This window comes from Balaenoptera ricei, chromosome 8 (assembly GCF_028023285.1).
Source record: "Balaenoptera ricei isolate mBalRic1 chromosome 8, mBalRic1.hap2, whole genome shotgun sequence".
Taxonomy (NCBI): domain Eukaryota; kingdom Metazoa; phylum Chordata; class Mammalia; order Artiodactyla; family Balaenopteridae; genus Balaenoptera; species Balaenoptera ricei.
Window position 1 is genome coordinate 77,065,438 of NC_082646.1, and position 18,382 is coordinate 77,083,819.

General features: G+C 35.4%; 1 protein-coding gene across 2 annotated transcripts in view; it reads left to right on the forward strand.

The window, feature by feature from the left end:
- The window catches only part of PRMT3 (protein arginine methyltransferase 3), a 135,827-nt gene that overhangs the window by 85,707 nt on the left and 31,738 nt on the right, over positions 1 to 18,382 (forward strand). For both annotated transcript variants that reach the window (XM_059929595.1, XM_059929596.1), the window contains exons 12-13: positions 4,040 to 4,227; positions 6,267 to 6,353. In XM_059929595.1, coding sequence (XP_059785578.1) covers positions 4,040 to 4,227; positions 6,267 to 6,353 — 275 coding nt within the window. The remainder of the gene's footprint in view (positions 1 to 4,039; positions 4,228 to 6,266; positions 6,354 to 18,382) is intronic.

The window sequence follows — 18,382 nt, forward strand, 5'->3', positions numbered from 1 at the left end:
TTCCAATTTCCAAATAAATAGTTAATTTTTAAGATAACCTTATTATATAAATTAATTTTTTAAGCTTATTCAACTCCCAAATTATTTATGCATGTCAGTCATTGTATTGTTGACTATTATTTCACTGAAATCTTTCTCCATGTGGTTCACATATATTGTGAAAAGGACAGTCTATTTTGATTTATTTATTATCTCCTTTCGTTCTAAACCTTTTTCCTCTCTGGTTATTTATATACAAGCAGTGATGCTAGTGTTTACTAGGAATTGTTTCTTTATGCATCTCAGTCTTATCCTTTAGTGTCCAAAAGTTTGTGAGGCATTTCTAAGGGATAAAGGATTTCCCATCTTTATCTGTTCACCATGTGAGCTGTTCTAGTGACAGATGAATTCTGGGCAGTGAATCGAGAAGGACACAGATGTCAAAGCCATGAATTTATAAATGGTCTGTTAAGAGGGTGCTTTTGTCCAATCAACACTTTGTTAATTTCACCTACAAGAAGGAATAATTATTCAATTATGATTCTTTCTGACAAAAATCAGACGACAAATGTGTCAGAATATGAAGGTAAAGGATTAGTCAGGATTCTGACAAGTGGCCCAAAATTTTAGCCAGCTGTGAGGAGGTGGATAAAGAATCAAATTGACCTATAGCATTGATAACAAGTCTTTCATAAATATTCATAGATCTTACTAACTGAAAGATAAAAACTAATTTCATTTCTAAATTCTAACAAATACAGGAACCATGATTTTCTGTATTTTATTTATTTATTTTTTTTTGATTTTCTGTATTTTTGTGAAATATAATTAGCTTGAAAAATAAACCTTGAGGGACTTCCCTGGTGGTCCAGTGGTTAAGACTCAGTGCTCCCAATGCAGGGGACCTGGGTTCGATCCCTGGTTGGGGAACTATATCCCACATGCCTGCCTCAACTAAAAGATCCTGCATGCCTCAATGAAGATCCCACGTGCCACAACTAAGACCCAGAGCAGCCAAATTAATTAATTAATAAGTTAATATTAATAAATAAGTAAACCTTGGAAAAGTTAAATCATATTCCTCTTTAGTCTGTTTCTTCTCATTACCAACATATTTTCAAAACTTTTAAGTTAGTTTTAGTAACTTATAGTTTTTCCTTATGAATGAAAAAGTTATCCTTATTTCTTAGTAATATTACTAACTAGTACATCATATTGCTTGATACAGAGCCGGAGTTCAGAAAACTTTTTCTACAAAGGGCTAGATAGTAAGTATTTTAAGTTCACTAAGATTTTTAATAATATTCTAAAATAGAAGAACTCTGTGAACCATGTTAAGTAGCTTGAATGTACACTGCACAACTCCAGGGGATATTTTGGACACTGTGAGTGGTGCTCCCAGAAGTAGCGCAGTATGATGGCCCTGAGAATGACCTCCCTCATCCGGTTTTCCCTCATCTATATCAGGGATATCTATATCTGGTGTGCTGCCTGTTTTTGTAGATAAAGTTTTATTGGAAAATAGCCATGCTCATGTATTTATATATTGTCTGTGGGGCTTTCACATCACAGCAACAGAGATGAGTAGTTTCAGTAAAGACCATACACAAAACCTAAAACAGTCACTTTACATAAAATGTTTGCTGACCCCTGATCTGTGCCCTTATTATGTTCCTCTTTAAGGGTGAAATTAACAGGATATAATGTTGAAAAGCTTACATGATGGTCATATTAAGTCTGACAAAGTATACAAAAAGAAGTTACCAACTATCTAACGTTGCTTCAGAATTCTGTTTCTTCTTCAGTGTTTCTCATAGTAAGGACCTGGTTCAGGAAACTAAACATACATACCTTTCCTGTAGCAGATACTCTTGCTGGGTCAGCATTTACAGTAGCACATCATTTACTTTGAAGAATTTGCATTGATCAGAAATTTAAACACAGTCAAGAGGCTTAACACATCTGTGGAGGAAGAGGAGGGTAGAAGTAACTCAGTTTACACAGCAGTCGACTCCAGCCCAATGCAGCTATCATATCTGCCTTACATGCCCCCTTAGAGAAGACTTGAGAAACTTCTTATCAGTGACATAGCACCAGTTATTTTTTCTGGGTATCTCAAATGTCAGGTTTGGAAGAAGCAATTGCTTTGATGCCAGCAGATCTTATCATGGGCTTTATTTAGAAGATAATTTAGTGCTGCTGTCGTTGAATAATAAAATTCCTACAGCTGTGGAGAGAAACAGAGTTTGGGGGAAGGAGAGGGTTATTTCTCTGCTGTTTACGTCTGAAGGCTAGTTAATAATAGTAAAATTATTTCCTTTGTGCATTTCTTTGGCACATATGTACTTGCTTTCAGTTTGTTGATATAGAGGTATGTAATTTATATTTGAATTCACGAATCCCCTAAATGTTGACATTTGAAGGACAAAGTTAATTTTGCTATTTATTAGTCCAAAAAAAAGAACATCAATATTATGTTTCTCCCTGAACACTCTCTTCCTTTACCTCTCTTTAACACTTACTCTCTTGGTTTTCTTCTTACTTCTGTGGTCTAGCTTCTCAGCCATTTCTTTTCAGCCTCCTTTTCTTCTACTCATCCCTTAAATTCTGCTGCTCATTATGTATCCCTAGGTGACCTCATAAGCTCCCATAACTTATACTTGCATTTATGTGCTCATGGTTCCAAATTTATATATTGAACCCAGATCACCACTTTTGAATTTCAGACCTGTATAGTCAGCTGGTTGTTGGATATTTTTACCTGTTTGTCTCATAAGCATTAAACTCTCATATTCCTCTTGAATCTGCCCTTTTTTTATTTCCTATTTTAATGGTTAGTACCACAGTTTACCCAGTTGCTAAGTCTAAAACCGTGTCATCCTTGACTCTTCCCTCTTTCTCACCTTCACAGCCAGGCGGTCTTACAGCCTTATGAGTTCTACCTCCTAAACACCCCTTGACTGTATCTCCTCCTTTCCATTCCCACAGCCGTCACTCTATTTCAGATCACCTGTATTATTACATTTATCTCTTAGTTTGTCTCTTAGTCTTGCTCCCTACCTTTTATTCTCCACATTGCACTCAAGGTGGCTTTTCTAAGACCAAAATCTGATCAAGTTGCTACCCTATGTAAAATTTTTCGCTGGCTTATCATTATTCTTAGTATAAAGTCTAATTTATTAATGTGGTTTACTCAGCACTGTTTTCTTTGGTCCCTCCTTTGTCGCCTCCTGTTTCACTGTTCCTCTCAAATTGGAGTGTACTGTGCCCCTACATGCCCACTGCCCCCTCTGCCTAGAACACTCTTCCCCTCCCACTGGGAACTTACTTGGTCTTCAGTTCTTGCCTTAAACAATATTATTGTTCCCCTGCTATAGCCAAATCTGAGTTAGCTGTTTTTTTCTGTAGGTCCCTTAGTAACTTATGCTTCCCCTTTCTTAGTATTTATTACATCACTAATAATTGCCAATATATTTGTCAGAATTGTGTAAATGTAAGTTTGAGTAGGGACATGTATCCACAGTCTGTAAATTAGAATAAGACTCAGTGCTCCCAATGCAGCACACATTTGGTGCTCATAAATGTTTACCTTTTATAATGAATAAGAGAGGGTAGTATGAACTGGTCTTCTACACAACTGTAAAATTCTATCACACGACACCTTTTTAAAGGATTTGTCTCTTCACGTTTCAGAGGAACATTTAAAGTAAAAATCTAGTACCTCTTTTACAGTCAGCATGTTTAATGTTAATAAATATGTTTATTTCAGGATTGTGTCCATCCTTTTTAAGTAATTTGAGTGGGAACCCATCATTGAAATCCTTGTTTTAATCTTACCATCACAGTAATAGAAATCTTTTATTTATTATTTTTTTAAAGAGGCTACAACATGGAACTTGGTTATTTTCTCTGATCTACACCTTTGTTAATCCCCCGCTGCTAGTAATCATTTGCTAGCAATCTGTACTGTTGGATTTGATATTTATATTTAGCCTTTAAAAATTATATTTTGTTATAAAGAGAGATAATGCTAAATTGTTGGATGTTTTATTTGTTACAGTCTACCCTGATATTTGCACTATCAGCCTTGTGGCAGTAAGTGATATGAATAAACATGCCGATAGAATTACTTTTTGGGATGATGTCTATGGCTTCAACATGTCCTGCATGAAGAAAGCAGTTATTCCAGAAGCTGTGGTGGAAGTTTTAGATCCAAAGACTCTTATTTCAGACCCCTGTAGTATTAAGGTAGGTATTTTACTAATTTTATTTTCTATAACAGTATGGCTATTTTTCTTAGTTTTCATTTATGAGTTTAGTATTTCAAATTAATATATTGATTTTATATATATATCTTCAAAACAGTAATTATTCTTTCTATTTTAATTAATCTAAAGCAGCTGGATGTCATAATATTTGCCAGTTCACTGTGTCATCCCTTTGGAATCACTTCTCTTTATATATTGAAGTTCCTTATACTGAAGGCTTGAATCATTTATTTTGGCATAGTGAAGGCAAAAAGTCCTGCTGTACTGTCATTTCTTCTTCACCAGCACATTCTGGCCTTATCCTCGCATCTCGTTTACAGCCAGATTATTCGCTCATATGTGTTTCACACAACTTCTCTCATTCAGATTTCTTCCAGCCTTTTCAGATTAAGTAATTATAGTGACTGTGCCCATGAAACTAAAACCCTACTATGTTCACATTGCTTAGTTAATTCCTTTTGTGTTTTAATCTTACTCTTCACCATGTTAATCTCTAGTTTTATTGTCAATTTTGCTATGTCGAATTTACATGGGTGGAAAAATAACTTTGCAGTGAGTGAAAGTCCTATTGCTTTTTTTTAAAAAAAAGCATTCTTAATTCATCTGTTTCTTAATTCATCTGTTTCAATTGTATCATCAAATAAATATAGCCTGTTCAGTGTTAAGTTCAGAACATTGTCTCTTCTTTTTTAGTCCACTGTTACTTTCATAGTATCAATAATTGTTCTCTGCACAAAGTAGATATTCAGTTAGTGTTCATTAATTTTCTTAAATTGATGAACTATTTTAAATTAACACATAAAGTTTCTCAACAACAACAAGCTGATTAAAATTGCATTCAGCTTTTAAGAAAAAAAATACAGCCTGGTTAATGACTGCAGGACTGTTCGCTGCCCTGGTATACTGAGTGTAAGGGACTTATTTGGATTCTTTGACTCAGGGTAGGGGTGTAAGCCACCTCAGCATAAAGACTGAGCAGAAAGAGGAGGGTCATGTGGGTGTGCTAATTTCTCTCTCTAGTTATCTCTTTGCTTAATGCCAAAAAATGCTCTGAATAAGTAAAATAGTTGAAATAGAAAATTTAGGGCTGATAAACAAAGGTGTTTAAAAAGTATATATATATATATATATATATATACCCTTTCTCTTATTTTGTTTGTTTAGGTAAATATAGTATGTTCTGTGTTCTGCAATCCTCCTATAAATAAAAGGCAACCATGTTGTAACGTTTTAAAAATTTTCTCAAACTATTTAAAATAGAGTATTGTCTCAGGTAGTCATATGAATTGTGTTCCCTGTACACCTACTCATGGTAAGTCAAATGTTGACAGCCTTTACAGCATCATTTGGTCACACTGCTGTAGCTGAGTCCATCTACTCTCCATAGTGAAATGGAGAAGGATTTGAACTAGGTAGGGCAGAATAAGAAAATAAGGATATTTGGCCATTTTTTTTCCTGAAGTGAATCTTCGTAGTTGGTTTTGCTCGGTTGGAATTGTTGTGGTTTTTCCTAGTATGTAACAAACTTCAGATGCACTTACAAGAGTGAACTCTAAAACACCTTGTCCTTTTAAATAGCATATGTTTTCAAGTTGGCATTTCCTACAAAAATATTAACTGTTATCACACATAATTTATTGTAAATGTATACCACCGGTGGTATACAGAATGATTTTAGTTGGAACACAGGAAAACATTTTTTATTTGAGAGTATTTTAATGTGTCTTAGAAAAACTTTAGCACAACAGAGCCATGATTTGATATATATTATTCTTATAAGAAGTCTAAGTTAAAAGTACTAATTTGATTTAAAGAAAAATTAGCTGAATAATAGTGCTAGTAGTCCTTAAATTTAGAAATAATCCCGAAAGTGGGGTGTGAATGATTAAAGTTGGCAAAGCATTGGTTTACAGTAATCCTTTTTGCATAAAAAAACGAAGGAATACTTATCTGTTTGTTTCTGGTTTTGTTTTTACTATTTTTACTAAGTTCTTCCCTCCACTCTTTTTTAATGGGTAGCATATAGATTGCCATACGACATCTGTCTCAGATTTGGAGTTCTCTTCAGATTTTACCCTAAAAATCACAAAGACATCATTGTGCACGGTAAGCTATTTCATTCTACTTTCACAAATCTCTCTAGTAGTGCGGTCGATTGGCAGGCTAATGAATTACCAGGCTTGTGATAAATGAAAAAGACTATTGCCTTTGACAGTCTATCTTTGTCTTTGTTAGACTATCCAATAGATCTGTTTTAATAGGTCAGTAGACTTCAAAAAAGTTAGTTTAGTTCAGAAGAGAAAGTATTAGGGAACCATGATTACAGAATGATTTTTCTTTATAGACTCATTATTACCTATCATATAATTAACTGAGAACACTCAGCTTTATCTTCATAGACAAAAATTAATGTCCTGCTCCTCCCAGTAACTCTTAACACTCAATTTAGATGGAAATAAGATGTTTATTTGGTGTAATATTTTATATTCTTGTGAGAAAAATAATGAAGAAACTGATTGTTTACCTTTCCTTAAAGAATCAACCTGGTGTAATAGAAAAAGTATGCACTTTAGAAGAGTTAGACAAATCTGGTTTCACATTTGGTTCTGCCACTCACTAATCTGTTACTTTGTTCAAGTTACCTAGGTAATTTGTACCTCAGACTAATCAACTGCTTTAAGAAAAATGTTAATCCTTTCTGTCTAGAAGACTAGTTACACATTGATTAGTGAGATAATATGTGAAAACACCTACAATGTAGCCAGAAATGTTATTAAAATATAGTAATTTTTTTCTTAAGTAATTTCTAAATGTATATTCATACTAAGGTAACAGTATATGCCTTTACTGGGAGACTCAGAATGTTAATAAAATGTAGGCCTTTACTTAAGAAGGTATGAATTTACATAGGTGTTATGATATAAATATTTATATTATTTTAAAATTTAATTATATTGTTTTAAAAATACTCATTATAACTTCAGAATTAAAATTTGTATTGAAAACTGTATTGTCAGAAACTGTGTGAAACAGATTATAGACTTGTTAACTTTGACTATTCAACCTGATTCTTTTCAATACTTTGCTCAGATTGACATACAAAAGATTATATGATTTCTTTAAAATTTTTTCAGTTCATTTTGAGCCAATAATTATTTTATATCCAAATGAGTTTAACTGTGTTCTTTGATGTTTTGAGGAATTCTTTTTTTCATTGAAATTGGTTTTACAGTTTTGAAAAGTTAAGTATCTAAATCCCAGATTTATGATCATTAAGCACCAATTATATTCATTTAATTGGTGAAAAGCAAAATTTCATTCTTCCCATTCGTTTATCCCAGATTTTCTAATTCTGCTTTTTAATAACTGAAATGATTTGGTCAATTGAAATTACAGGCTAAAGTCTTTAACTCCTAGACTTACTCTGTGTTTTGATATTAGTAATCCTTGAGAGTTAAAAAAGACCTCTTTTTAAAATAATTTATTGAAGTGTAGTTGATTTACAATGTTGTGTTCATTTTTGCTGTACAGCAAAGAATGTATATATCTATAACATATATATGTATATATGTTATATGTATATACACGTTCTTTTTCATACTCTTTTCCATTATGGTTTATCACAGGATATTGAATATAGTTCCCTGTGCTATACAGTAGGACCTGGTTGTTTAATCCATTCTATATATAATAGTTTAAATCTGCTAAGCCCAACCTCCCACTCCATCCCTCTCTACCCCACCCTCCCCGCAACCACAAGTCTGTTCTCTATGTCTGCAGGTCTGTTTCTGTTTCGTAGGTAAGTTCATCTGTGTCATAGTTTAGATTCCACATATAAGTGATGTCATATGGTATCTGTCTTTCTCTGTCTGACTTACTTCACTTAGTATGATAATCTCTAGATCCATCCATGTTGCTGCAAATGACATTATCTCATTCTTTTTTATGGCTGAGTAGTATTCCATTGTATACATGCACCATATCATCTTTATCCATTCGTCTGTCAGTGGGCATTTAAGTTGCTTCCATGTCTTGGCTATTATGAATAATACTGCTGTGAACATTGGGGTGCATGTATCTTTTTGAATTATAGTTTTGCCTGGAAGTATGCTCAGGAGTGGGATTGCTGGATCATATGGCAACCCTATTTTTAGTTTTTTGAGGAACCTCCATACTGTTTTCCATAGTGACTGCTCCAATTTACGTTCCCATCAACAGTATAGGAGGGTTTCCTTTTCTCCACACCCTCTCCAGGCAACCCTATTTTTAGTTTTTTGAGGAACCTCCATACTGTTTTCCATAGTGACTGCTCCAATTTACGTTCCCATCAACAGTATAGGAGGGTTTCCTTTTCTCCACACCCTCTCCAGCATTTGTTATTTGTAGATTTTTTTAAATGATGACCATTCTGACTGGTGTGAAGTGGTACCTCATTGTAGTTTTGATTTGCATTTCTCTAATAATTAGTGATGTTGAGCATCTTTTCATGTGCCTGTTGGCCATCTGTATGTCTTCTTTGGAGAAATGTCTATTTAGGCCCTCTGCCCATTTTTCGATTGGGTTGTTTGTTTTTTTGTTGTTGAGTTGTATGAGCTCTTTGTGTATTTTGGAAATTAATCCCTTGTCAATCGCATCATTTGCAAATGTTTTCTCTGATTCCGTATGTTGTCTTTTTGTTTTGTTTATGGTTTCCTTTGCTGTACAAAAGCTTATAAGTTTGATTAGGTCCCATTTGTTTATTTTTGCTTTTATTTTTATTGCCTTGGGAAACTGACCTAAGGAAACCCTGGTACGATTTATGCGAGAGAATGTTTTTGCCTATGTTCTCTTCTAGGCGTTTTATGGTGTCAGGTCTTATGTTTAAGTCTTTAAGCCATTTTGAGTTTTTTTGTGTGTATGGTGTGAGGTTTATTTTTGTGTATGGTGTAAATCAACTTCATTGATTTACATGCAGCTGTCTGTCCAGCTTTCCCAAAACCACTTGCTGAAGAGACTGTCTACAAAAGACCTCTTGTTTAATGACAATTGATTGATCTATAAGGGAATCTTAGAAATTACTTGTCATATTACCAGTACTGTTAAATTATATTATTTCAAATCTACTTGCAGTGACCTCCACATAAGTCAAAGTAGAGCAAATGTAAAACTGTGGTGAAGATCTGAAAAAATGTTTTTAGTTGTGCATATTTCTGAACTTTATATAGATGAGTTTATTGAGTTTCATTGAAATGTTTTTTATTTTCTGGGTATTGGTCGGTGTTCTTAGTTTCGGATAACAGAATCCAAATCAGCTTGTTTAAGCAGAAAGGGATTTACTAAAGGGAATAGGAGGATTTCCAGACACATTGGGAGAGCTAAAAGAACAGGCAGCATTTTGAACTTCCAGAAACAACTTCTAGAACCACACCTTAGAACTGGCCTGCTACAAAAACTGTCTTCACCACTGCAGGCCCTGTAACCCCCAATGCCACTCGGTAACTGGTAGCCACCACTGACAACCCCAGATGAATGAAACCCTCACCACCATCCTGTTCTAGTCCCCCCACACCCCACCCCCAACTCCTGCTGTCCAGTTCCTCCCTACAGATCTTCATTCCGCACCTCTGCTTAGCTAAACGCAGGTCATGTGGTACCCTAGTTACAGGAAATCTTGGAAAGTAGTTTTAGCTACAGTGGTGTTATGCTGGAGAAAGAGTTTCATAACACGTATACTGGATTCCCCCGCTGTCTGAAAGTAGAGCATTCCTACGAAACCTTTCGTAAGATGAAATGGCGTAAAGTGAAGAAGCAATTACCTTAGGACACATCTTGCTAACAGTGGATAAAATAAATTGAAATAAAGTGCAGACACAGTTCAAAGCTCTGGTGGCTCGATGCTGAGATGCTGAGCGTAGTTCCTGGGGAAGGAGTGTGGCAGTGCTACTCTTGCTCCTGGGGGCGCGCGCTGAAAAACAAACACTGAATGCTACTTTTGCTTTTCGCCTTTCTTCGTAAAAACAAAAATCCTTTTCAAATTTCTTTGTTAGGGAAAATAGGTACTAATGTAGGTCTTTCGTAAAAGCGACATGGTGTAAAGTGAACTTTTGAAAAACAGGAGATACCTGTATAGAATTTTTTCTATTTCCTATTATTTGGGATGGAGTACCAGAAGCTTTATGTTAAAAGAAATTGTATTTATCCTTTGGTGATCTTAGTTTTCATTCTGTATGTTTTAAAGAGTAAAATAGAAAGAAACAAAACAAGAAAAAAAACTGGTAAAGTCTGTTTAATCCAAAGATTGTAATTACAGTGTTTATGTTGAGAAATAATGTATCAAATAGATGGTGCTGCATGTGCAGTCAGAGTTCCATATCTGTGAAGAGCCTTTTAGAAGTACATTTTTATTCCCAGCTTGCCTGAATGATTTTAGTAGAAAAGTCTGGAAATGAGGTTGGCCTGGAGTTTGAGAGGAAGGTGGCAGGAGATTGGCAGGGACTTGTATGTGTCTGATCACTGCTGAATAACATAGTTCTATAATTTACCTTGAGAGGAATGTATAGTTTCAAACCATATTTGTTGGCTGCATGCCAGGTATTGAACAGATAAATTTTAGTACGTAACATTTATGCTAACTCTTCTGATATTATTCTGTCAAATAGTCAATATAAATTATCTTCTGATGGTGGTGGTGATAATATCTAACAGTCATTGAACATTTGTATGTCAGGCAATGTGCTAATCACTTTAAAAACATTATTTCATTTAGTCTTCATAATAACTAGTTGAAGTGGATCCTAGTATTCCCATTTTATGGGTGAAGAAAAAAATAAATCACTATAATGTTTTGTGAAATATCCTTACTCTTTCCTGACCCTTCTTGGTGGGATTGTACAAACTATTAAAGGAACATTGAGAAACCTTATGAACGTGTTCTTCCAGGTGTGAAAGAAAGGAGGTTGCATTGTTCCACTTTTGAAACAGATCTGAAAAATCTTATTCCTGGCCAATAGTCCAACAGTTGTTGGGAGGGAGAGAGAAAGAGAATGTGTATGATCACAATGTGCTCTTCCTCAGGGATAGGACTGACAGATTTATATGATACAATAAGTCCCATATCCCATCCTCTTTGCAGCAGAGAAAAAGGAGCTCTTTGAAAATGTTTTCTTCACCCTTTCAGAGTAAGCTTATAGTTGTTTGATTAATCATCTATATTTCTTAAAACCTTCCTTTCCGGGCTTCCCTGGTGGCGCAGTGGTTGAGAATCTGCCTGCCAGTGCAGGGGACACGGGTTCGAGCCCTGGTCTGGGAAGATCCCACATGCCACGGAGCAACTAGGCCCGTGAGCCACAATTACTGAGCCTGCGCGTCTGGAGCCTGTGCTCTGCAACAAGAGAGGCTGCGATAGTGAGAGGCCCGCGCACCGCGATGAACAGTGGCCCCCACTTGCCGCAACTAGAGAAAGCCCTCGCACAGAAACGAAGACCCAACACAGCCATAAATAATAAATAAATAAATAAATAATTTAAAAAAAAAAAAAAACCTTCCTTTCCTTCCCAGTATGCGTCCTCTAACATGAGCCTGACATGAGTAAGATTTGTGGCCTAGTGCGTTTATTACATTTCCATTGTCTGTGAATTCCAGCCACCCACCCGTACCTGCTCCAGCTGTCTTTTGCTCTTTGACGTTGTGCCAGCTCCTTACACTCTACCCTGCCAGCCGTCTGGAGCTATTATGCAAGCCTAGTCTCTGCGGCTACTTTTTAGATTTTTTGCCTGGTTACTTGGGAATAATCCATTAGCAAAGGTATTAAGAGGATGAGTGCCTAATTGGAACTTTGTTTCTCCATTACATAATCAGAAGAATTAATGGAAATATGGGAAATAAAAAACAATGCCTGGTAAAGTGATGGAGAAAGTTACTTTGGGGAGGAAGAGGTGAGGCTTTCTTAGAGTGAAGAAAAAGATATCCAGTTTTGTACTGCTAAGTACAAACCTTCAAATATATTAAATGCTTGCTTTCTTGTGCTTGAAACTTGAATGAATAGCTAAAAAGTAAGATGGACAATTTCTCTGAATAGTTAAGCCCATTTGAAATATATGCATAACCATTTATTTCTTAATGAGATTCTAAATTTGTGGCCTAATTAAAATATTGAAGGAAACTGGATTTTTCAAACTAACAGGATGCTTAGAACACCCTCTTTGAATTTAATTTCGATCGCATGTGTGCTATAGACTGATAGTGCTTTTAGATGGCTTTCTCAAGTGTGTTGGAGCCTTTAATGGAAAAATATCTTTTCTTTGCAGTTTCCTCCACCAACATACACACAGACACACACACATACAGCCCAGAAGAAATTTGATAGCATTTCTAATTTAATGGTTTGCATTAGCAAACTTTATGTTTTGGGGAATTTAACATGATGTGATACTTATATGTAAATGTTTGAGTCTTGGTTGTCTATAATGGTTGAAGGATAATTTTCCAGTGAATACTAGTAACACATACATAGCAATTTTCTGACCATTTTTTACTGTATCAGTTGATATTATTGACAGTTAAGGTCAAATCACCTTTGCTTTTATGATGGTACGAAGCTTTAGTTAGCAACTGGCTTCCTATCTATCAGCCTGTCTAACCTTGCAGTAAATGAAGAATAAAGTCCATTATTTTTATGGAAAGTTTATAGGTGTTCAAAAGCAAATGATTTAAGGCTATACGATTTAGAACCAGTGTGTTTTATCTTGTGAGTTATGGCTTATTTTTTAATGTCATTTATGTAATTGTGTAATGTTCTCTTACTCTGTTCCAGCAGCATTTATATTGGCATCTGTCTGTATAAGCTCCTTAAAGATATAGACAAGCATCCTTTTCATAATCCTTGGTATACATTAAATGACTTCTCATACTTCCTTTTATATAAAAATGAGTTGTTTACCTTAAGAATGAAAATATTTAAGACAGTTTTATCAGATTACATGCCCACATATGTAATGTCTTTGACATGTAAAGATTTTTTTTATTTGATACATCATCTCTTAAAGCAATCATTTTTCTATCTTAATTTCAGCATTATATTTTCTGTCTTTTATTCTGCCTCTCTATTAGTGTGCACTAGAATAATGACTGTACAGCAATGTTCAGTTTGTATAAACTTTCCTTAATATGATTTTAAGCCTCATTTAACAAAGAATATTATTTTTTCTAGCCATTTTTCTTTTACTGCAGTTGTTAAAGATGAACCAGTGGATTAAGTAAAAAATATCAGACTTTTTCAATACTTGTATTTAAAAACCTCTTATATTTTAGATTTTATAAAAGTGCATAAATATGAGTTCAGTGACATTTGAGAGCTATTTAATTTTTATCATAACTTTTAAAATCTTTATAATAATGTAAAATTTTATATTAACAGACATTTCAGTTTGTTAAACAAATATTAAATGCTGACTATGTGCCAGATACTTGTCTGAAATCTGTGGGCACAAAACAAAACAAATAAAACTATACTCTGTCCTGAAAAGGCACTTAAGTGAGAGGACACAGGTACTGACAACATTTTAGTATGAATAATAAAGATAGGAATATAGAGATATTAACAGGGTAGTCTGGGATTGAGAGCACAGAAGTGAGGTATTTTTCTGGTGGAAAAATTATAGTTGGTAATCAGATTTTACAGCCAAGATTTCATGACGAAGAAAAAAAACTTTACCTCTCTCTCAAAAAAAAAAAAAAAGATTTGTGTTTTAAACAAGGAAGCCTATTCTGTTTCCAAGGATGAAAAGATTGACAGAAAAGCTAAAGTATGGTAGCCATGTAGGAAGTTCATTTTGGGATAATTTCTATTCACTTATTTTTTAATTCACTGGTCTTTTCTTCACCTGTATTCTTTCTGTTGTTAAGGTCGCCAATAAATATTTTCATTTTAAATATCATGTGTTTTAGTTGTAGAATTTCTATTTTGATTGAGTTATTATTTTTCATCTTTTTAACCACTTTGGTCAATCTTTTTACCTAAATTCCTTAACATATTTATAATAATTCTTTTAAGATCTGTTTGCTAGTTCTATGAGCCACCTGCGATTCTACTTCTGTTGCTTTTTTCTTTTGACTGTGGTCACATTTTCCTATTTCTTCTCATATTTCATAACTTTATATTTTATGCTAGACATTGTATAAAAGATAGTACAGTCTTATGTAAGTAATACTTCTCCTAGACAGGCTTCCACTTACCTCTGGTAGCTAGGATGACGGCCTGATCCCTTTTATCTAATCTGGAGTTGAGCTTGATCAGGGCTGGGTACCACTGCAGTTAATTTACTGTGATTTGAGCATAAGATTAGGCCTCTCCCTCTTGCCAACTTCTTGGAAAGACCATCAAAATAAAGCTGAGTTTAGGGAGAAAAACAGAGTCAGGATATTTATGAGGTTTGAGAGATCTGATTTTCAGAGGGTCTGTCAATGCAGAGCAAGGGATTAGAGGGGAGAGGAAAGGTCCTGATCTGGATTTGGCATAGTTAATGATCTAGTTGAGAATTGGTAGTGCCAACTAAAAATTGTCACTTGCTGTCTGCCTTTACAAGGATTAGGTCACTAATCTTCGTCAGAGATTAGTTGCTCCCTCTTCGGAGCAGTTCCTCAGTGCTATCCGAGATGCTGTGTCCTGGGCTAGAGTCCTCATTTTGCCCCAAATAAAACAACTCACAACTCTCACGTTGAGCTTTTTTTTTTTTTTCAGTTGACCGCAGACACAGTGAGGGGTGGGTTTCAGAGTGAGTTTTGAAGAGTAAACAGTGTAGTTGAGCCATCTGCTTTTGAGAAGAGGGTGGTGCGTATTTACTCTCAGATTTAGCTGAAAAGTTTATTGTTCATATAAATGGGTTTTCTTGAGGTGCCTGAAACAAACCACCTCATCTTTCTGGGCAAGAGTTTGTGGAATAGCAGAGAGCTGAATAGTAACACCATGCTAATGGTGACAGTGAACTGTGTGGCTGCAGATGCTCTTGGCTTTGAGATCTAAACACTGCAAGAAAACCTTTCTTCCTGTTTCGTCCTACAAGCACCAGCTTCATCTACCTTCTTAGTTTGCAGAGACGACTAGCCATCCCTTTCAGGATTCTCCAAATTCCAGTGCACCATACTAGCCCAGACCTGGCCGTCAAAAATTGGTTGGGTTTTCCTTATCCCAGCAAGGTTCCTGTGCCTGTGGCATTTTTACTGCTTTGCGCATCCATTGCCCCAGCATTGGATAGACGCTCTCAGGTGACAGCAACTGTTTCTGTCTGCTCAGTTGGGAAGGGCTCATTCCTCTCTGGAAATAGTTTATTTAGACTTATTTGCATCCAAGGCTTTTTGATGGTTTTAGTGAAAAATGTAATTGTTTACTTTACCCAATTTTTTGTTGTTGTTGTTGTTGCATCAGAGTAAGGAGAGGGTCTTTTGCAAATATACCCTACTAGAAACAGAAGTCCCTGAATGCATTATCTTAAAAGCCCAATCTAGAAAATAAATCTGGGTTTACACATTTAGGATTTTTTTTAAGTTAGGAAAAGTAAATGAAAATAAACAAAAGTTAATGATACCTCTCAATTCTCATTTTTTTTTTTCTTTTATTATTTTTTTAATAGATTTGTATTTATTTATTTATTTTTGTCTGTGTTGGGTCTTTGTTGCTGCGCGCGGGTTTTCTCTACTTGTGGCGAGCGGGAGCTACTCTTCCTTGCGGTGCGCAGGCTTCTCATTGCAGTGGCTTCTCTTGTTGCGGAGCACGGGCTCTAGGCACGTGGGCTTCAGTAGTTGTGGCACATGGGCTCAGTAGATATGGCTTGCGGGCTCTAGAGCGCAGGCTCAGTAGCTGTGGCGCACGGGCTTAGTTGCTCCGTGGCATGTGGGATCTTCCCAGACCAGGGTTCAAACCTGCATCCCCTGCATTGGCAGGCAGATTCTTAACCACTGTGCCACCAGGGAAGCCTTTTTTCTTTTTTTTTTTTTAAAAAATGATATACTTGATAAATGGTAGAAACAGATATTTAAGAGGCACTGATATTTAGCTTTGGATGGAATCAGAACAAGTCTTGAGTTACAGTTTTTAAGGCTAATGCAAATGTTATTAAAAGAAACTTTCAAGTGTTTACCATTCAGACTTTCCTGATTCTCAAGGAGTACTCATAGTACTCCTTGTTTTCATTTTGCGTTTTAATTAAGCTTTAAATTTTTCTGATGACTTAAGAAGAAACATCAAAATGAGCCCATTTCTTTGCAGTTGTGTTCTTTAACTCTTCTTTCAAAGCTTTTTGAAAAATCTCTGACAGTCGAAGCCTACTAATTTTAAACTCATTCCTTGGTATTAAATCAGTTCTTAGTACTTTTGGGTGTAAATTGACGTAATTTTGACCTTTCAAAGCTAATCAACTAAAGAAACTATTAAAACACATCTGTGCTGCTTAGAAATAGTAAGATTTGTCTTGAACTTGCATCATAGATTTTAGTGGGACATCTGGTATATATTTTAACAGGCTTCGTTAAGTAAATTTTATGTCTCGGAGGGAGAGCATTTCTAATTGTAAGACTCCACCTCTACAGTCAGTTTTAGGTTTCTACTTAAATGAATAGCCATACAGTCTAGAGCCTGGTCCTGAACTTTCTTCTCTCTTCTGAAACCTGAACCTTTGGAGTTAGACTTAGATGGTGTTGAGAATACTTAAATCTCTTTATTTCCAGGAACTGGTTATTGAATAGTATTACATGTTAAGAGCTGCAAGGCATTGGGAATATAATAATAAGCCATTAATGCCTCTATTCATGAGGCATTAATGGGGGAGACAGATATTAACATTCACTTTGTGGCTATTAGATAATACCAAAGAATTAATGAGAATTTGGTTATATGTGATAAAGGCATTTTCGTTATATAAGGAAATGTTCATATTTTTTAGAGTCGTAAACAAGTAGGTAGGGGAGAAGTGACATGATGTCAGGCATTCGCTTCAAGACAGTTCAGCAAAAAGAGGGGCACGGGGCAGAGGGAGAATAGATGAAGCAAATGTGCCAAATACTGGTCACTGTTGAATATAGGTGATAGGTACTCAGAGGTTCTATAATTGTGTATATGTTTGAAGTTTTTCATAGTCGGATCTTTTTAAAGGATCATACTAATGACAATATTCTAAGAAATGCCTAAGAGTGATGAGGCAAATGTACTGTGCTAAGTTGCTTCTATAAAACACAGCTATCTGCTGTAGCTACCAAGGCTGAACACATGCTTACCCTATGGCTTAACCTTTTCACTCTTAGAAATACCTTCATATATTCACCAAAAAGACAGGTACAAGAATGTCCATTGCAGCATTGCTCATTAGATCCCTAAACTAGAAGTAAGCCAAACATTCATCAATAGTAGAATGGATAAATACATGCAGTATATTTATGGAATAATATACATCAGTGGGAAAAAAAGGTGATCTTGACTATACACTATGACATGGATGAATTTCATGAATACAGCATTCATGAAAAAAGGAAAAAAAAGCCAGATACAGAAACGTTTCTGTCTTTAAATTTCCATAACAAGCTAAACTAGTATAATGGTGGTAAACATCAGAATAGTGGTTACATTTTGTGGGAGGATTTAATCATTGGATTGGAAGGGGAATAATAGAAGCTCTGGGGTCTTGAGAGTGGTCTGTATCTTGATCTAGGTAGTGGTTGAGTGTGTTCACTTTGTAAAAGTTCACTGTGCTCAGTCAGTGATTTCCTCACTTTTATGTGTGTGTTTTATATTTTATACTTGTATTCTTCAATAAAACATTTTTTAAATGATTCTCACATTGGCTAAAAAAAAATCTCTATTTTTTGCATGTACATAACATTTCAGTTTAAAAGTTCTTAAAGAACAAACCAAAAAAGGACATCCGGTGGTCAGAAGCTTGGTGAGTAAAAGGAACTGAAAGAAGCCCAGCATGGCTGGCACATGTAGACCAGTGCTGAAGGAGGGTGGCAAGCTGTCCAGATCATTTAGCACCTGTGCTATTTGTTTTTTTCCTTAGACCAGTGGGAAATAATTGAAGTTTTTTAAAGAGAGTGATACGACCTGAAGGGCACTTGAGAAGGTTCATGGTTGGAATGTGGAGAACAATTAGGAGACCAGAGTGGATATG